General features: G+C 41.7%; 1 protein-coding gene across 1 annotated transcript in view; it reads left to right on the top strand.

The window, feature by feature from the left end:
• AP3D1 (adaptor related protein complex 3 subunit delta 1) overlaps window positions 1-21,445 on the top strand; it is a 70,702-nt gene that overhangs the window by 4,442 nt on the left and 44,815 nt on the right. The window contains exons 2-5 of the mRNA XM_054979821.1: window positions 16,005-16,100; window positions 17,814-17,894; window positions 18,730-18,810; window positions 20,168-20,275. Coding sequence (XP_054835796.1) covers window positions 16,005-16,100; window positions 17,814-17,894; window positions 18,730-18,810; window positions 20,168-20,275 — 366 coding nt within the window. The remainder of the gene's footprint in view (window positions 1-16,004; window positions 16,101-17,813; window positions 17,895-18,729; window positions 18,811-20,167; window positions 20,276-21,445) is intronic.

Below are 21,445 nucleotides of genomic sequence, written 5' to 3'. Positions count from 1 at the left end.
TGTAACAGTTGTATTAATTTACATCTATATAAGTTCTTTCCAATATTTAAAACTCTTCTTGTGCATTATCTCAGTGGTACTTTCAGCAGTTCTTAGAAGGTAGATCTCTGCAATTGTCCGCACAATGCAAATGTGGGTTCTGAGAAATGGAGTTTTGTCTTAAGGCCCCTTGTTGACTTTAGGGCAGGAGCAGGGCAAGCACTGAGGGTTTCCTTCTCTGGAATTCAGTGTCTGAGCTGGTAGGCTGAGAATGCTTCTTTGCCCTCCTCATTTTCACTTCGTCCATGCTTCTTTCCAGTGCCAGAGGACCATGTCAGTTGTGGGTGGGATGTATGCACACTGGTGGGCTCTTCCTCTTCAACTTTGTGCATGCGAAGAAGTTGTTCTTTTAGCATTCTGATGTGGTTCCATGTAGACTTCAAACCCTTCACTATCATTTGAGAGTGGAGCACCCATGAACACATGCTACACACTGCACATTATCATGGTCACCTTTGTTCAAAGGCAAGGCCTTCTCTCTAGATCAGTCCACCTGCAGTGTGCTGAAGTAGAGAGTAGCTTTCCTGTAGGGAGATGGTGCCATTATCTCCTTGATATTAAGTGAAAAATTGAGGCTCCTGAAGTGGGTTCCCAAGAGCTTTCCTTTCTGCATTAGAACCTCAAGCAGCAACATTGGTGAGTGCTTCTATACTTGTTTGGTCTGAAGTTTAATTTAAGCAGACACCTCTTTCTTTTGATAAAGATCCATCTGCTCCCTAAGCAAATCAGTTTGTATTTGGGAAGTTGAATCTGAAACTAAAACAAGAGTTTGCTTTGTTGCAAAGAGGTTTTTTTTTTATCTTCCTCTTTGAAAGCAAGTTTGGAATGCCTACTGAATAAGGGAAAAACCCAAGCTTTTTGACTGTAGGCCCAAATAGGAACTTCTGCAGAAATGTGTCTGGAGTAGATGGCGGGGATAAAGAATCCAGAGAGAGGGGGAGGAACTGGAGTTCTATCATCTGTCTTTACTTTTTAGATGAGGCATTCTTCTACAAATTGTGAAAAAAATTGTATTGCTTTAAGGCACACAGCTATAAACAAAATTTTAGTTCATATTGCAGTACTTGAATTCTGCAGCCCGGAAGCCCTGTTTTTGGTTAATTTTAAATGTTTCTGATCTTGCCAGTGCCAGATATAATCTGTTATATTATTAACCAACTGAATAAGAGGCCTTGAGGCAACAGGATAATTAGCTTGCAAGAATACTGAGTAGTGTCTTCTTACTGAAAAGAGTGTTTTCTTTTGATTACCCTGTGGCTGGATCGATCCATCTGGAACTTTTGCATATCTTGGCCCTGTTATGAGCCACTGCTATGGGCAGGTTTGTGGCCATGTCCTTGAAGTGTTTGCTATGATAGCATGGCTGTTGTATGCTGGTGCATGAGTTCAAGGAAATTGGTGATAACATAGCTACACCAAGCACCTTGGCTGTAGGGTACTGTTAATTGACCTTGTGTCCCCTGCTTTCCTCTGGCATAACTACGTCTCATATTCTCAGGCAATATGTATTGTATTAGTTTTGAAACACAAATGTTCTATTTGTTGCCTGTACAGTACAAACTTGTAAATTGCCATATGGCAAGTAGAAATAATGTCCATTCAGCCAGGAAGCGAAGCTTGTAAGCCCCAATCCAACTTACCTTTTCCTTGCTTTCTTCCTTTGTCTATCTTAGTATATTGTGAACCTTTAGACAGAGTGTATCATAGTTCTTATGCACTATAAAAATTAATTTCAGGAAGGTAGTGGTGTTCGTCTGCAGTAGAACAGTGGCACCTTAGAGACCAACAAGATTTTCAGGGTATAAACTTTCAAGAATTAAAGCTCCCTTCTCCCAAACTGAATAGTTGTTAATTGGTACATAGTACTTCCTAAGCTGTTGGCATGCAACAAGAGTTATGTGTGGGCCGGTAACTCTTGCGTGCTGTCTAGGCTGCTCCAGAGATCCTTGGATTAATCACCTTTCCTTGGACGTCTGTCAGTGGGTCCTGGATAGAACTGTGCAAGGGACCACATCCATGCAAGCAGCTAAATGAAGGATGGTAGTGGTTCTGATTGTATACAATGCAGTTATTTTGGATCTAGCACAGAGTTTTGCAATAGACAGACTTTTTATTAACCAAAATTGAAGGTGTGCTTCACTCATACACTTGAAAAGCTAACATGTACTGTGGAGGGGAGGCAGGTGAAGAAGCTTAAAGCCCACTGCTGCGTCAGCATAGTTTTTCCCTGAGTCCCATTTCCCTTGTTCAGAAGAGCAAAATCTTCTCTGTTTCTATGGCTGGCTTTTTGTTTCTTTCTGGGTTTGCTTTTTGTGTTCATTATTAAAGTTACTTGTTAAGTATGTTCATGTCTTTTGCCATTGACATCTATCTCATGGATTTGTTTAATTTAAAAATGTATCGAAAGGTGTGTGTTTAAGAGTAACTGCTTGTCGTTTTATGAATGTTGAGAGCGACTGTAAAGAATCTGTCAAAAAGTGGAATATAACTTCAGTAATTAATAAAAAGCCAGGTCATTCTTTCTCGGTGAAATCAATTTTGTTTCTTTTGCTTGTTGAGATATTCTCCTCACTTTAAAGGCAGCAAACCCAGAGCCATGAGTTATGCAGAGGCTCAGGAGATGCGCATCTTCTCAAGTTGGGTGATCTTCACTGTAGTTGGAGTGACAGGATCTTCCGATGCAGAACTGCAGTTCCAAGTGGCTTGGGTTTGAAATTTGAGGGGAATCCATTGGTTCCTTCCTTTCCACTTCTTTGTGGTTTTTATAGCTGCTGGGAAAATGATCTGTTTAGCAGCCCCAATTTGGAGGGACGTTCATGGAAACACTTGCAGTGTGCTTCCCTGTTATGTATTCATGTGATTCCATGTGATTTTTTGCATCTTGTGACATAGAACAATTTAAGTTGATGATAGCAGGGCCACCACGCCTATCTTATGTCTCTTCTGTTGTTATGAGTGAAGAAACGTCTATGGGGGATATGTGTATGTGTGGTTTTCTTAAGCATAGATGCTTGAAGGCTGATAGAAAAATCAGAAGGTTTGGGGGACGCACTGAAATAACACCTGTGACATATTTTCACTTTTTGAATGAGTGGAATGTTTTGCAAAATAAGGTTTTTACTCACTCAAAATACATAGAACATTTTAATGCAAGACAGTATACAGAATTCCTTCAGGAGGAATCTCTTTTCCTCTTTGCCTTCTGAGTCTGCAGCCCCTCCCCTTTATTGCTCCCCACTGTAGCTTTTTCTGTTTCTTTTCCTAGCAGTCTGGACAATGGCTGCCAGGATCTCTTGGCCTAGTCTCTGCAATTCTGGGAGGTGATCACAGGCGTAAACCTTAACTTGCCTTTGCTCACACTGGTGCCCAAAGAAGTGGTGCCGTTGCCTTGGTTTCTTGGGCAGAGATCTGGTGCTGGGCACAGAGCAAGACGGTTTGGTGCTCTGCTGTTGGAATGCATGCTGGAGCTTACCTTTCCCTTGTTTATTGTTTAAATGCAAATACTTTTGGCAAGAATTAATATTCTATAATTTATTAGTACATTATTAGAGTTCAGGGTTTTTTTGTTATGCAGTGTAACTCCATATCCAGATATGCTGGTAGTTCTATTGTGACTGAATTGTTTGTTTACAGCAAAAAAAAAATCTGATTCCAGCATTTAATTGTTTCCAGCCTATCACATGGCAAAAACTGAGATGCATCTAGCTTAGAGCAGCAGTTTGCAGTTGAGTTCTCACACATACATAGCTCTCTTGAAGCTCTCTCAGCCCCACCCACCTCACAGGGTGATTGTTGTGGGGATAATAATAACATACTTTGTAAACTGCTCTGAGTGGGCGTTAAGTTGTCCTGAAGGGTGGTATATAAATTGAATGTTGTTGTTATAATCCTAGGTATATTGTCAGTTTTTGTTTATAAAAACTTACGTATTTAGACTTTTAAATTCCATAAATGTGCCAAACAATGCAATTTTATATGCAAACTAGTTTATAGAGGGTGCATTTTATGTTGAAGCAGTAACATAAGTTTAGTTTGTGAATATATGTATTGCATAAATTTTAATTTAATCATAACCTGAGAAAGGCCAGCTGTTTCAGGCTGGTGTGCAGGGAAATCTCTTGGACATGTGAGGCCAAGGACAATTTGAGATACACCTTGAATCTCATGCCCTGGAGTGGCACAGAGTTGGGGCTCTGTGTGTCCAGCTTTTAAGAAAAAATAGTATCACAGATCCTTCACCTTCATTATTAAATGTAAAAGCCACTTTAGCCATGGCATGTTCTTTATTTTAAAATGTATGCTGTGCCTTAAGCAACTCTAAAGGTCACTGACAACCATCTGTAAACGAATTACAGAGGACGGCAATATAAACAGCCAATATAATGTTTGCAGTCCATCGGTAAAGTCATAAATAGCTTAAAACGCTTAGAAAAACGGCCTGTTATTGTAGGCTTTATGGGTGGCTGCTACTGAAATACTTGTATTGGGCTCTGTTCTCCAAGGTGGATGTTGCAACTAGAGATGTTAATGCCCAGAAAAAATGGGGAAGGTGGTATTTCCTCCCCCCTCCATGAAGACGTTTAAAAAAAATTCTGATGGAAATAGTGGGGAATTTTGGGGAGCACGGGCAACGCCCCCCCCCCCCCCGGTGAAATATTGTATCTTTTAGAATGAGTGAAATGCTGCTTAAGGCAAATTCAAAATGTATTTTTCTAGTGAAAAAAACTGGAAACTTTGGGGAGCACTGAAAAAACTATGGGTTTTCCCCCTTTCAGCTACGTTTTACTCAAAGTGTATAGTATAAAATATTTTATGTAAGGCAATCTATAATATTAATTAATACTTCTTATATATACTTGTAGACATATACAACATTTTAAGAAAGTTTTGTTTAAATGTCAATATTTTTCAACAATTAATATGCTATAATTTGTATAATGATACATTGTTGTTCAGTATTTTCAGTGTTACAAAATTTAACAATATCCAAATGTACTGGTAATCCTGCCTATTGTGACTATATGAGAGTGTTTCTTTTGATTACTACAAATGTTGCTGTCTGCCTTCAACTTGTATTTTATCCTTAAGCATTGGGTATAATTGCAGTTTTTTCTTTAAAAAAAAGCATTTATACTTTTAAATTATATAAATATACCAAACAATACAATTTTATATGCTAAGTTACAGGTGTTGCATGTTATGTTGTTGAAGGTGTTGTTAAAAATGATGGTGTGTTTGCTGGTTTTTATATATAGGTGTGTGTGTGTATATTTTATTCATTTTGTTATCCATCTTGGGCGCTAGTTTATTGTGTGAGAAAGGTAGGCTATAAATAGACAAGTATATATTCAAACTTCAGGGCTGTGACCATTACAGATTTAAAATCAAAGACAGTAGTCTCTCCAGAGATTTTGCTCTGATACTGAATTAGACTTTTTAATTTAGTGTGTGAAAAACTGCACCTGACTTTCAACAGCTTCATGTGACAGAGCAAAGTGTGATTTTTTATTTTTTTATTTTGCTGGCGAAATCAAAATACTTAAGAAGAGAAAGACAGGATATTTGCTGTTGCTGGTGAAGTTGTTGGCTTGAGCTCTTTGCCAATTCTCTTGTCCTTCCATTTTCTCTGTAAGGTACAATATTTTCTCAAATGCAAGAATAGGTTTTTTCACAGGGGAGTCATGTTACATTACATAAGTTACAATTACATCCAATGATTTTTAAAAAATGTATAACATTAAGGGAATCATCTTCTGACATAGTATATTCAAGATTTTCCCATCATCCCCCACCTCCCAGTAGCAAGACTATAAATGGCTGGCTGCATGAATTCTGATAACCCCAGCAAGAATTTATACCAGCTGGGAATGTAACGATTCTCTTGAAACTTGGCAAACAACCTCTGGGCTAGTTGTACTGTTTTGGAAAAACGCAGAGATGTGTGGTTCTACAACTTTGTTCTCTTCAGAGAGCAGGACTAGAGGCAGATCTTAACAGGTGATCTGGATAGTTTGGGAGGAGGTGGTCCTGGCCCTTAAGCCATTTAGGACGTTAAAGTTAAGAACCAGCACTTTGAATTGTGCCTGGAAACAGAACTCTCCAAATGCTGACAAAACAACTTGGGCAGGGAGTATACTAGGAATAGTCTGGGAGGATCTGAGACAGAGCATTAGGTTGTAGCGGGAGGGGTGGTCCTTTGAATGGGCTGACTCCAGGTTTGTAGGGCTTCAAAGGTTAAAACTAGGACCTTGATGTTAGGTTTGACACCATATAGGTAACCAATGAAGCTGTTTCTGGGTGGAAATGATTTCCTACCACCAGCAAACCCTCAACAGTTGGTGATCTGCTGTATTATGTACCAACAGCCGCTTCTGGATCATCTTCATAGTTGTCCCAAAGTCAGTGCCTTCTCCAGGATATGCACCGAGCCCCTCCATTATATGTTTGCCTTTCAAGAGAGGAAAAGCTTTTCTTTTTCTGCTGGTTTTCAATGAATTTTCTTCTTCGTTTGTGTTTCCTAGAGCTCAGGTTTGTTTTTTGGTTTTTTTTAGTATTAGTGCCTTATTTGCTTAAGCTTTTTTTTATGGCGGTGGTTTGGTTTTAGTATGTTTTTTAATGTCCTGCGCTGATATGAGGTTGAATGAAAAAAATCTTTGTAAATACTTGTAAGTAAATGAATTCATTACTTTTAATTGGATGAAGTTTTTTGTCCCGTTAGGCTTTGGCCATCATCTCAGGTAGAGGTTTGTTTTGAATCTCCTGTGCAGTTTGCACGGTAATGTCAAATGGCTGCTATTGGGAGAGACGTTTTGCTGGTCACAGTTGTGTGGCCTTGGAAATAACACCGTGCACAACAGAGTAACTTGCAATGTAGTCACAGCTGCCAAGGCCTAGCGAACCAGATATGTGTGTGAAGGATTCTATGACATCTGTTTTCTCTTGCTGCTGTGTAGCCATCAAATATTTAACAGCAGGTACGATATGTTAAGAGAACCAGTGTTTCGTTCCAGGGAGTTCTTTTAGCACATCCACTTCAGGCAGTTGAACATGTTTGTAGGTAGAAACTTTTACCGCAACATTTCTCTGCATTAGATGGATTTTTGCTTTTCTTCACGCCTAAAAAAACACAGCACAATATGTTGCTACAAGTAGTGCAAATGTTCTCTGTTCATCTTCATGATGCTCTGTAGCTATGCGAAGTTCTGATTCTGCCCATATTTACCAACATTTGCATAAGATAGACTGGAAGAAGCTGGACTGAGAAAGAGCTGTTGAAGCCAGCTGTTTTCTTCTTGGAAAGACCAAGTGGTTAATGTTCTGCTCCCCAAATGGCTTTGCTGCCTTTTTCAAGCTTTCATGAATGTGAGTTTTCTCTTCCCCCAAAGGGTAGCTCAGGGTAGCATATGTATATCTCTATCCTTGCAGTTGTCTTCTAGATAGTTTAGACTGAGAGACAGTGGTTGATCCAAGATTACCTGGCTCTGTGGCTTGAAGGTCACTAGGCTTGAAGGCAAGTGAGACCGTCTGTTTACCGTGTTGGCTCTGCCAGTTCAAAAAGCAGTGAATTGAATGATTGGGAACTCCACTTGATCTTGGAAGGGCCAGAGTAGGTATAGTGGTTAGACTGGACCCAGAGTGACCGGTCTTCAGATCCTCATTCATCCTTTTACATTCACTGGGTAACTTTGAGCTAGTCACCCTCTCTCAGCCTAACCTACCTCATTCTGCCACATTTCCTCATTGGGTGTGAATGGATTATTCAGTCACTGCAAGTGCAGAGAAGTGACAGAATTGGCCTCTTGGAGAACGCTGTTCATTGTCAGCTCACCCAGAATGGTGATTCATGCGCTAGCAATGAGGAGGGGACTCCTGTGAGAATAGGTAATTCTTCCTCATTCACCTTCTAAATGTAAGTCTTTTGGGAGACTTAAGAGAGAAGATGTGCCTCCAGTTTTAATTCAGTGCGCTTCCACTATCAGTTTGGAAAATGCTGCCTTGAACAAATGTTTCTACCTTCCTTTGGCTCTTCTGGTTGGTTTCTGCCCTCCAGAGCACCTCCCGCTGCTTGCTCTTGATTTGCTTTTTCTGTAACTGTCTTGTGTGCTTCTCTGATGTGGTGTAGTGAAGTCCCATCACTAGGAGCATATGGGTCTTGTTAATGCCTTCATGTAGAGATTTGCAAGGAGCAGAGAAGTTCCAGACTCTTCAGTATGGAATGGTGGGGAATCTAAATCCAGCTGGCATGAATTGCTGTAAAACCTTGGGAAATTAACAATAACAGAGCAACACGGTCAAAGCTGTAGCTAACCCAAAGTATAAACCCGTGTATAATTAAAGTCTTATTTCCATAAATATACAATCAACAATATATTTAATAAAGTGATTCTGTTTTATAACCAGGACTCCTGTCACATATTACAATACAGTTATAATTTCAATCTATAGGCGTCATATATCCTCCAACCAATCAATTAAAGTGTCTTGTGCTTCAAATCCTATTTTTTATACTTTTAAAGTGCAATTGCTTTTCAATATCACTTGACACAATTTGTCCTATATGGAGTATATGGAGTCAATTTCGCCTTTAATCCTCATTCAATATGTGTGCGGTCCACGGTTGATCCCAGACACTGTGTAGGTCACAGAAGACATGTAGACCGGGTTAGTATTCTTTAGGTGTACATGCAGTATTCTGTGACTATATTATTCTCTAACGGACGGTCCAGATTCCCATAAAGTCCGTTTCCAGAGATCTTTCTCAAAGAGCACAGTCGCTGGAAGAACATACAATAACTGGTTACACATGAAGTACATGTATTATTATACAATTCATAATTAATCATATTATACATTTACAATTTTATTACTCACTCAGAATATCCAATATCCTCTTTCATGTTAGTTTTCAATACACATCTTCTTGCTAATTTCCTTTCGTCAATTTCCTTCATGTGTATACCATCAGCTTAATCATCATCTTATCTACAGATCTGTCTCCACGCCCAAATTGCACCTTATCCCTTCTTAAAGTGATCCTGCATCTATCCCAAAAAACAGGTAAAATCATTCTCCATGTTTAAGCCCTTAGGTATAAGAGTGCCAAGTCTGTGTATCCAAAATGTTTCTTTTTGACGTAGCTCTTTTATCATAGGCACATGTCCTTGTCTCCGGAACCTGAATAAAATAGTAAAAACCATATCCATGCTTCTGTGTTTTTTCTCTTGATAATGTTGCACTAATGGGGCTTCCAACACATTGTTCCTAATTCTAGATTGATGTTCACTCAGTCTTATCTTTACAGAACGTACAGTGCTTCCTACATATAGTAATTCACATGGGCATTTTATCAGATAAACCACAGCACAGGCAGAGGTAAAAAAAGTTGGGAGGGATATCGAGGATTTAGAGAACAAGCTGAAGAATAGCTTTGAGGAGGAACAATTTAAAAATAAAATAAGAGACATTGATAAACAAGTAAAAGATTTTGAAAACAAGATGAGAGAAATTAAAGTAAAAAAGTATCAAAGAGACAATAGAGATTATGCAACGGGACGTGTATATAGTTGGTGGAATGAGGATAACACCAAGAGAAAGAAGGTTTCGTGGTCTACCCCCTTAACTTACTCCTCAGATATGGAAACTACAGAAGGGGAGGAAACGGACACATCGGTAGAGGAGGGTATGTCTACCAGATCTATGTCCGTACAATCCAAAAATAAGACACCTACTTATGGTAATAGGGGACGTTTTTTACGAGGGGGTCGGTCCAACAGGGGGAGACGAACATGACAATAATAGAGGAGAGTGACCTAGTGGTCAACCTCTCTAGTAGAATTCTCTCGGATATTGAAATAACAGCCCTAAATAAAGGTCTCGGATATGTCCCTACTCCACGCTATAATGATTTTCAAACTAGAATAGATGTGTTCAAATTGGTAAGACAAATTAAATTAAAAGCATTCTTCGGTGACACGGTGTCCACACGGGTAGAAACAGGGATTTCTACACGTTCCTCCTTCAACCCACCTATCAATAATCCTCATATTCAGACTTTTGAGAAAATGCTATTAAAAGAGATTAACACCATAGAAGCCCGAAAAAGTGCCAGGTTTAACAACCTACCCAGGGAAGAAAGATTGGCTTTGAAGGATTTAATGTTAGATGACTCGATTATAATAAAAGAAGCAGATAAGGGGGGTGCTATTGTGGTGATGGACAAAAAAGATTATATGATGGAATTAAATAGACAATTGTCCAACGAATTAGACTACCAACCTATCCCTACGGATCCTGTCAAGAAAATAAGTCTTTTGATTAAAGTGACTGTTGACGAAGCTCTAGCACTAGGACATATTACAGAACTGGAACATAAAGGGTTAATTAACACAACCCCTAGAACACCAGTTCTGTATATACTACCAAAAATTCATAAAGAAGGTTCTCCACCGCCTGGACGCCCAATAGTATCGGGCAGTAATTCGGTGCTGGAACCGTTATCTAGATACCTTGATTTTTTTCTGCAGAACTTTGTAAGGAAGCTCCCTACCTTCCTGCTAGATACAGGAGACTTTATTAGAAAATATGAGGGCTTTAAATTACCAGCAGGGGCCATATTTCTGACACTAGACGTTGCCTCACTGTATACTAACATTCCTATAGAAGAGGCACGCCTAGTGGTAATGGAAACTTTGAATCAACGGGAGAACAAACATCCACCCACCTTTTTTCTAATATCCCTTCTGGAAATAATATTAGAAAATAATTACTTTAGAGTAGAAAATAGTTTTTTTGTCCAAGTCCGTGGAGTTGCAATGGGATGCTCTGCAGCACCCTGTATAGCCAATCTTTTTATGGGTCATTTAGAACATCAATATTTTTGTAATCCTGCCCAAAATCCCTTTTGGAAGGACATCATTATATTTGTACGCTTTATTGATGACCTTCTCCTAGTGACCAATGAAAATGTTGACATTCAAAAATTAGGGGAATGGATGAATCAAGTACACCCCAATATTAAGTTTACTTGGAATGCTAGTGTAGAATCAGTGAATTATCTAGATGTGACAATCTACAAAGGAGGGGATGGCTCTTTGGCAGTGAGACCCTTTAAGAAAAAAACGGATAAAAACTCTTTACTGCATTACAAGTCTTTCCATCCTGGCCACTTATTAGCCAATTTACCGTATGGACAATTTTTACGACTCAAACGAAACTCCACTAGAGACTCAGACTATACTACTCAAAGTGATACCCTTTATGAACAACTTAAATACCGGGGATATCCCGACTGGGTTCTACACAGAGCAAGGCAACGTGCTGATGCAGCACCAAGGGGGGATTTATTAACAACTAAAAAGCGGGAAAATAGAGAATGTGTCGTGGGGGTTTTTGATTATAGTGATAAAGCCTATGCAATTAAAAAGGCAATTCTGAAATTTTGGCCCCTAGTTAACGATATTCCAGGCTGTGGAACACCTCCTCTTGTAACTTTTAGAAGAACACAAAACATCAAAGACTGGATTATACACTCAGATTTGAACTACCATCCAAAACAAATGGACACGGGTTTACCACAAGGAATGTATAAATGTGGGAGGTGTAAACAGTGTCCTCTGGTTATGAATGGAGAAGAGGTAAAACAACTGGGTATTAATACCATAAATGATTTTGTGAATTGTAATACAGAGGGGGTGGTTTATCTGATAAAATGCCCATGTGAATTACTATATGTAGGAAGCACTGTACGTTCTGTAAAGATAAGACTGAGTGAACATCAATCTAGAATTAGGAACAATGTGTTGGAAGCCCCATTAGTGCAACATTATCAAGAGAAAAAACACAGAAGCATGGATATGGTTTTTACTATTTTATTCAGGTTCCGGAGACAAGGACATGTGCCTATGATAAAAGAGCTACGTCAAAAAGAAACATTTTGGATACACAGACTTGGCACTCTTATACCTAAGGGCTTAAACATGGAGAATGATTTTACCTGTTTTTTGGGATAGATGCAGGATCACTTTAAGAAGGGATAAGGTGCAATTTGGGCGTGGAGACAGATCTGTAGATAAGATGATGATTAAGCTGATGGTATACACATGAAGGAAATTGACGAAAGGAAATTAGCAAGAAGATGTGTATTGAAAACTAACATGAAAGAGGATATTGGATATTCTGAGTGAGTAATAAAATTGTAAATGTATAATATGATTAATTATGAATTGTATAATAATACATGTACTTCATGTGTAACCAGTTATTGTATGTTCTTCCAGCGACTGTGCTCTTTGAGAAAGATCTCTGGAAACGGACTTTATGGGAATCTGGACCGTCCGTTAGAGAATAATATAGTCACAGAATACTGCATGTACACCTAAAGAATACTAACCCGGTCTACATGTCTTCTGTGACCTACACAGTGTCTGGGATCAACCGTGGACCGCACACATATTGAATGAGGATTAAAGGCGAAATTGACTCCATATACTCCATATAGGACAAATTGTGTCAAGTGATATTGAAAAGCAATTGCACTTTAAAAGTATAAAAAATAGGATTTGAAGCACAAGACACTTTAATTGATTGGTTGGAGGATATATGACGCCTATAGATTGAAATTATAACTGTATTGTAATATGTGACAGGAGTCCTGGTTATAAAACAGAATCACTTTATTAAATATATTGTTGATTGTATATTTATGGAAATAAGACTTTAATTATACACGGGTTTATACTTTGGGTTAGTAAAACCTTGGGAGGCAGCAACACACAGTTGCTGAGAAGATGAACAGTGGTTGTTATTAGGGGTGTGCACCCCCAAAATAATTGGGTTTCCTGCATCAGGTTTACCCGAAGCAGGAAAAACATTAGGAAATACCCAAAACCTGAAGTGGCAAGCTGCTTCGGATTCGGGTATTTGAAGCGCTTCAGAATGCAACGTAAAGATTTGGAGCATTCCAAAGTGATTCAGGGGACTGGGCTTTCTTCCAGCACCCCTATCCACCCCCACCCACTTAACCCCCATTTAGCTCCCCCCATCCCCTCCAACCCACTTACTTGGCCAGGTGGGAAAGGCCAGAGCCTCCTCCGCTGCCGCCTCTGGGCCTGCAGGGCTGTGGGGAGGGCTGGAGCCACCACCACGCCACCTTCTCCAGGTCCACAGTGGCCTGCAGGGCTGCTGGAAAGGCCTTTTCGGCCTCCTCTGCTGGTGCACGGGCCCGCAGGGCAGTGGAGAAGGTTGGAGCCTCCTCCTCCAGCCCTTCTTGCCCCTCAAATGGCTGCCACAGTGGTGGAGAAGGCCAGAGCCGCTGCCTCCAGCCCTTCCTTCCCCTCAAATGGCCACCACAGTGCCCATTTGAGGGGCAGGAAGGGCCTTTTCAGCCTTCTCTGCCACCACCTGGGCCCGTAGGGCTGCGGGGAGGGCCAGAGCCGCTGCCACAGTGCTGCCTCCTCCAGGGCTGCAGCGACCCGCAGGGCGGCTGGGAAGGCTGGATCTGGCAGCGCAGCCCCACAGGGTGGCGGGGAATGCCGGAGCCACTGCTGCTGCACCGCCCCACTGCCTCCGCAGCTGCAGTGGCCTGCTGGGCAGCTGGCTGCCTTGCAAGCGGCAGGGCAAAGGTAAGTGGGGGGCTGGGAATTGGGGTGGAATGTTTAAAGGGCCCTGCTGCTTGCAAGCGGCAGGGCCAAGGTGGGTGGGGGGCTGAGGGTTGGGGTGGGATGTTTAAAGGACCCTGCCACTTGCAAGTGGCAAGAAAGGGGCCCTTTAAACTTCAGCTGGCAGGCGGGGGAATCCCCCCCCCCAGCCTGCCAGCTGAAGTTTAAAGGGACCTGCTGCTTGCAAGAGGCAGGGAAAGGGCCCTTTAAACTTGGGCCCTGAAGCTTCCCGAATGCTGGCCCCGATTTGGGAATCCCAAATCTTTACAGATCGGGTCCTATTTGGGTATTTTACCCAAATTGGAAACTCGAAGCGCGCACCCTTGTTGTTATAACTCTTTCCCTCTCATGCCAGTGGCTGTTTCTACTAGTCCGTTCAGGTCCTGTGTCAAAAGTCATGTACCACTGCTGACTCCAAGCCCTTCCACCTAAACTCCTTTTTCAAACACTTCCAGTTTCTTTTGTGTGTGTGCAGCTTAAGGTGGTCTCTGGTTGTGGCTGACTTGCATGTAGGGCTGATTCTGAACTGTGCAGTTTGAATATTTGGCAGTGGTTTGCTCCCTTTTTGAGCTGGCCTGTCTCTGATTGTTGTGAGGCTTTCCAACCCAGCAGTAGTGTTTGGGTTTCTTTTCTCTCCCAAGACCTGCAGAGGAGATTGAGCTTTTCCAAGCAGTTCCTGTGCTGGATTCTTGTTTGTAGAGTGATGTATGTCTGCCAATATTTAGGGGAATAAATTTTGCATCCTGGGCAGCTCAGATGCTCTGATCAGGTAGAATAAATCAGTCTATTACTATCCTACAGGGGCCTCAGCTGCAGGCAGGGGAGTCATAGTTCCAACCTGCTCCCGGGTCTTCTCTCGAGTTACAGCAAGAGCCCTGGGGCTTTGCCTTCTCAGTCTGTCCCTTTTTAAATGCAGGGCCCCATATCCTTCCTTCTGTTGGTATTTCATATCCAGAGAAGGCATCCCTGTTGCCATGGTTTATGGGACAACCTTCTGCTGCCCTGCTGTCTTTTGGGGTACCAAGGCTTTAGGCCTTGTCCATTGTAGCTAAATTTGGTACCCTTTTGCAGAGAAAGGGCCCTGCACCCCATTCCCAATCTACCCAGCGCTGCCAACTTGATGCTGTATTCTCCTGGCCCATGATACAGACTGATCAATGTCTGCCACCCACAGTATGTGTGTGTCGGGGGGGATTCCATTGCAGCATTCATACTCTGTCTATAAAATCCTGGAACTTGCCCGCATATTTGAGGACCGTTAAATGTCAGAAATACTACTTGCAAAAGCAAGTTTCTGCACCCACCCACCCACCCATACACACACACACCTGAGTACATTTGGCATTCAGGGTTTCTCTCCGAACACACACAGCCCATCATGGTGGGCTTTTTTTTATAGTACAACGAAGCAGAAGATGGTGCCACTGGCCTTCTGTTTTGTTTTGCTACAGTAGACTTAATGTGGCTACCATGCTGTTTTTCTCTAGTAAACTACAAATATAGCCTTGAAAATAAGAGTCCAATTTACTAGTCCATGATTGTGACTAGATTGCTGGCTGAGAAACTTGTTGGCAAGTTGAAAGTAAGGAATTTAGATTCTGGGCACTGCAACTCCCTTTGTTGGAGTCCAGTTGCCCACATTTCCAGATTGAAAACTTCCTATCTGCTGACATGTGTTATATGTTCTGTGCACATCATCCCAAAATCCAGCACAAGTGTAAAATCCAGAGGTAGTCTCCAGGGAATGTATTTTGCCTGCACCAGTAAATGGGAAGCTCTCACTTGGCAGAAATAAATGTTTGGGACTCAGTGTTGTATCTGAACTCTTAGCTCATGGGATGGAACAGGAATAAACCCAGCCAATATGGAGAGGGTACAGTTTGCTTTATGTGCTCAAAAGTGGCGTGCTCACACCACCCACTTTGATAAAATTAAGCCTGGCATAATTTTTCCTGTGCTGGTTACCAGTCTTGAAAGGATCAATACTGTGCAAGAAATTAAATAATTAGAGACTCTCTGTGAGGATGGTCTTCTAAAGGATAGGGAAATTTTGCTGTCTCGCCTGCAAATGATTCAATGGAGCCTCCTACAGAGGAGCACTAGAATGGAGGAAGTTGTCCATGCAGGAACCTGCATTTCAGCACCTGGTAGAGAGATGCTATGGAGGATGAATCCTGTTGCATTTTAGCAGAGTAATTTGAAGTATTGGGATGTGTTTTAGTTACAGGATTGATACGTGGTTCCAAAATAGTGGATCTGAGGAATGTTAGCAAAGCAGTAGTTTGACCCCCTCCCCTTCTCTCCCTCCAGGCAAAGTACATCTCTCAGTGCATTGATGAGATCAAGCAGGAGCTGAAGCAGGATAACATTGCAGTGAAAGCAAATGCCGTTTGCAAGCTTACCTATGTGAGTATCACCCTTGGGTAAGGGGTACAATTTCATGGCCTTCCATCCTTCCCTTTTTAGGCATCAATTTGCCTGTTCCTTTGGAATGTTGGGACTGCCATGATGACATGGGAGTTTGGGAGTTGTCCCTGTATGCACCCATCCCCTGGAGGACACAGTGGATGAGGTTTTGGCTTAGGCTAAATGTGAAATTCTGTTTCAGGGGGAAGAAAAAATAGAGATGTGAAAACTCAGAAAGGGGGAGGGAGGCTTTCTGAAAATTCTTTCCCCTTTTTCCAACAGGAAAATTGAAATTTTGGAGAAATACTACAGAAAAACTAAAGTTTTTTTTCTTTTTGGAAGAAGTGAAATGCTTTTTAAGACACTTTTTACTCAATATTTAGTATAAAGATCTTTGGTTAGTCTAAAGCACTGGAAAATAATTCCTATGTGAACTTAAGTTGTAAACAATATTTTCAAGCATATATTTAGATGTGGCTAATTTTGTTCACAATTAATATGCCATAATATGCACAATAATACACAATTGAGCAGTTCAATGTTATAATGGCTAACTCAATGTGCAGATATGTGCTAGTCCAGATAGAACACTTTTATTTCTTACAACATTTATGGTTTCTAGTTTTTAATATTTCTTTTTCCTTCCCATCAGACAGTAAAAACTTAGATTCATGTTCAAGGGTAGCATAGGATATAATACATAGTACAATTTTGTATGCTATAAATATAACTGATAAATTTTTTTGATGTTAAAGTAGTAAAATATTAACTTCCCCCAAACTTCCCAGAAATTTACATCTCCAAGAATTACTTTGCTGGATCATATCAGCATCCTCCTGGTTTCTAACAGATGCCTCCAGGATGACCACAAAGAGGCCAAGAAACGCTATTCAGAGATGTAGTGTCTCCACACTTGAAAGTTCCATTTCAGTTATCAAGGCTATACCTGTTGGTAGACTTCACTTCCATTAACGGAACTATTTTTTAAAACTCCATCTAAATCAGTGGCTATCACTACTTCTTGCAGCAATGACTTTGACCAGTTAATTTTGCATTGGATGGAGAATCCCTTCCTTTTGTTTATTCTGAACCTGATGGCCAGTCAGTTTTGTTGGTTCTCTCCCAAATCTAATCTCATGAAAAGGAATTTATATGCATGCTGCTTTCTGCTTGTGTTCTCCCAAATAACCTTAAGGTCCCCCTTTTCTTCCATTGTTACTACTGTAGTGATGGGGAGAGTGTAGCTCTGGGATGGAGCACGTTGGGTTCTGAGTTCAGTTATAAGATGCTTGGATGCTGGGAAAGACCTTTCTTACTCGGAGCCCTTAGATTGCTGTTGCCACTTAGAGCAGACAGTACTGAGCTAGGTAAGCCTGTGGTCCATCTCCCTTTCATACATCATGGAGAACCCATAATGCAGTCTTGGGGTGTCTCTTTTACATGCAGAAGATTCCAGGTTCAGTCCTCAGAACCCTCAGTTAAAGAATCTCCCATTGCTAGGACTGGGGAAGTTTCTGCAAAGCATCTTGCAGCTGGAGTAGGCAGGACTTTGCTAGATGGACCAGCTGTCTCTGCATCATGCAGTTTCCTTTGCATGCTTGATGCAGATGCTGCTTCAAGTACCAGGCATAAAGGATGGATATTAAGTTACCTACTAAAGTCCAGAGGCTTTTTCTTTGACCCTTGTGAGATGTTTCTTTTTGTTCCCTACAGCTGCAGATGTTGGGTTATGACATCAGCTGGGCTGCCTTCAATATTATCGAAGTCATGAGCGCATCAAAGTTTACCTTTAAAGTAAGTCTTTAAACTTGGGTTGCTGAATTCCTCAGTTGCCGTCCTCACAAGCTGTTTTCTTTGAGGGTGCTAATGGGGATGCAATTTTGAGACGTACTGGTCTAGGAAAAGCTAGAACTAGACCTCGGTTTGGTACACACCCACTAATTTTATCCCAAGCCCTATATCAAGCAAAACTGGATTCTGCAACCTATACAGATGGTGCAAACCTGCACAGTTTACTCTGGGTTTTGTTTGTCTGTAGGGGGTTGAGGCCCCACCTCCTCACAGCTGGATTCAGCCCACCCCCTCTGGGTTCTGAAATTCCCCCTGCCTTTCCTTACATGCTTTTGAATTCAGTTTTCAGAACCAGATGGGCTCAGAATTTGTCCTCTTGTTAAAGGGGAAGCTGAGATGCTCAAGAAAGCTCAGTTAATAAATCATAACTGCGCTTATATACCGCTTTTCTAGACAGATTAGTGCCTCACCCAGAGTGGTGAACAAGTTAATATTATTATTATCTCCACAATACAGCTGGGGAGTGGGGCTGAGACGAGTGGTTTATCCAAGACCACCTACTGAGCTCATGGCAGTAGTAGGATTTGAACCAGTAGAGTGCTGATTTGCAGCTGAACCACTTAACCACTGTGCTACAGCAGATCCATTCTTTTGTGGCCTCCTGTCTCGGCCCTGGCAGTTACCCTGCTGTAACTGTTCCTGTTGCACCAGGCCCGAGATCGCAGAGTGTTCTGGACTTAGTAGAATGCTGCTGGGGTGGGGGCGGGTCCTGTATATGAAGGCAACATGTGGCTATTTTCACCCTTGGTTCAGACTCTTCTTTTCCTTTGCTGCATAGAGAATTGGATACTTGGCTGCCTCTCAGTGCTTTCACGAAGGGACGGATGTCATCATGCTGACTACCAACCAGATCCGAAAGGTGAGTGCTTTGTCGCCCCTGATCCTAGTTGCTGCTGGTTTTTAAGCCATTATTCCTGTGTGGTTTCTTATCTTGTGCTTTCTCTCTCCTTGGGCCCTTATGTGTGGAACTCTTTTCCTCCTGTGGGAAATGGATTTAATGAAAAAGATTTTATGTAACCTTATGTGCCTCCTTTCACTTTTAAGCACTTTTACTATTCTCGGGAGTTAATGTAGCATTTGTAATGCAAACTGCACGAAAACTTGAAACAAAAGACCAAAGCAGAATGTATGTCACACATGTAAATCACTGTGAAATGTAAGATCAAAATACTGTGGGGCTTGTTATCAGGTAGATTGCGCTTAATAAATTTAATGAGCACCTGTTTGATTTCTGACACCTGTTTCTTGCTAAATACAGAAACCCCCTCTGAGAAACTGTGTATGCAAAATGTTGCAATGAAAGCTAGCTAAGATTAGCAACATCTCTCAAGGCTGAGAAAACCACAAAGTGGAGAAGGGGACTTAATGTAATTACAAGCGCATTCCAGAGGAGGAGAGCATTTCTCCTCCCACAGAACCCAGAGAAATATTCCTTGCTTGAAGCCCCCAAGGTTTCCAGAAAGCGACATTGGGGCGCCGCTATTAAATGTTACAAATACCAAAGGAATGGCCATGAATGAAAAGCCTATGAAAGAGATGGGTGAGAACGGAAGGAAGATGTTCCTTCCAGAGATAACACCAAGGACAGATAAGAAATAGCGATCTTATAATCCTGTAACTATGCTGTTGACCTAAATTGTTTCTTCCAATCAGAATACCCTTAGACACTTGTATCGTGAGAGGTGGTCGCCTACTTGAGCCAATGGGGGCCAATGTATTTTCTGAGCCAATAGAATAACAAATGTTATAATTAACCAAAAGGTATTAATTGCTTTGTACTGCTATTGTAGCTTTGATGAGTGTTGGTCATGGGGGTACCTTGTGCTCTCTGTGTTACCACCGTTCCTCCATCATTTAATAAACGATTATAGATTGCTTCATCTGCAGGACTCCGCGTCTGTCTCTTATTATGATTGGCTAAAGGGAAATTCGAAGTACCAGTTGCATACTACACTCCTTACCTCACTTGTTTTTAATCTCACTTTGCATGATGACCTGTTTCCCCAAGAGGTTCTTAGTAACTGAAAGGTAGCACGGAATTTGGGGAGGGGGCATTGTAGATATAAAATGATGGTGACGATCTCAGCTTTTGTTAACATTTTTGCAGGTAGGTGGCATGTTGCACCAAGTTGTTAAGTTCTGATTCTAGAGTTGAAAACTGAGTTTGCCAGAAAAACTAAAGATCTCCACCCCCCCTTCTCTCCCCCTCCTTTCAGGATCTCAGTAGTCCTAATCAGTACGATACTGGAGTTGCCCTGACTGGTCTATCCTGTTTTGTGACTCCAGATTTGGCTCGAGACTTGGCAAATGATATCATGACCTTGGTGAGTTACTGGAGCAGGGCCAGGCCCTCTTCCTTCTCTCATGTTATCCACAATGTTCACATTGTTCCTGACTTCTGGAGAAAAGTTGCTTTTGGAGCCTCCTTCTGGCTTCCGCCACTTCTCCAATCATCTTTGAAGGTCACTGTCCGGAGGCTAAGCTTGGCTACGCTTGGCAGTTACTGCAAGGATTGGCCAGGTGGGTGGGAAATGCCCCAAGAAGCAAGCATTGAGAACGTGTGGCTACCAACACACCTGTAGTGAACAGCTGTGGAGAAGGGTTGAGTGTATTCTGGAGGCATAGTTCATATGGAGTGACTGTGAGGTTCAGTAGGTCTAGCCAGCACCTCTTGAGAACTGTGTGCATCACAAAATCCTTTTTAGTACACAGGGTTCTGCTAGAGATTCTGTAGAATGAATTCCCTCGAACACATGAGCTAGAGAACACGGTGGGGTAGGCCTATGGCATTTAACATAAGTTGAAGCCCGGATATGGATCAGATCAATGGTCCACCTAGTCCAGTACATCATGCACAGTGGCTTATCACATGCCTTTTGAAGGTACCCTACAAGCAACAGCACAAAGGCCAAGGCCTTTCCCTGTAGTTGCTCTCTACAGCTGGTGTTCAGAGCTATTGCCTCTGAACAGGGAGACTCCATTTAACCCCAGCCATTGTTGATTGCCTTCTCCTCTTCCATGGATTTGTCTAATCCCCTTTAAAAGCAATCAACAGCCATTATTATTTCCTGCGGCAGCAGGTTCCACTGGTTAATTGTCTCAGCCACAGTGTCATTGCCAGAACAAGCAGAGCAGTGCAGTTTGTCACGTTGTGTTTGCCACATAACATGACAGCACTGTGCTCCTTTCAGTGCAGGAGAGGCTGTGGATCAGGCCCCTAAGATAGTCACACATGCACATTTAAGTATCAGATGCCACAGATACCTACCTGCCAACTGCTAGTGCTTTCACTTGTGTGTTGGATACTTCCTGTCTGCCGTTTTGGAACCTTTCTCAGACTGGCAGAGCTGTGCCTATTGTCACACCTCTATCTTATTCCGAAGCCATTGGGTGGGTAGTCTTGGGTAGTCATTTCTTTCGCACAGCAGACTCCTAACCATATAATGGTGGTGGTGGGGGGGGAGCTTTACAGACAACCCATGGAATAATCTTAG

Source organism: Eublepharis macularius, chromosome 5, assembly GCF_028583425.1.
Source record: "Eublepharis macularius isolate TG4126 chromosome 5, MPM_Emac_v1.0, whole genome shotgun sequence".
Taxonomy (NCBI): domain Eukaryota; kingdom Metazoa; phylum Chordata; class Lepidosauria; order Squamata; family Eublepharidae; genus Eublepharis; species Eublepharis macularius.
The sequence above is the reverse complement of the archived record's forward strand: the minus strand, read 5'-3'. Positions and strand labels throughout refer to the sequence as shown.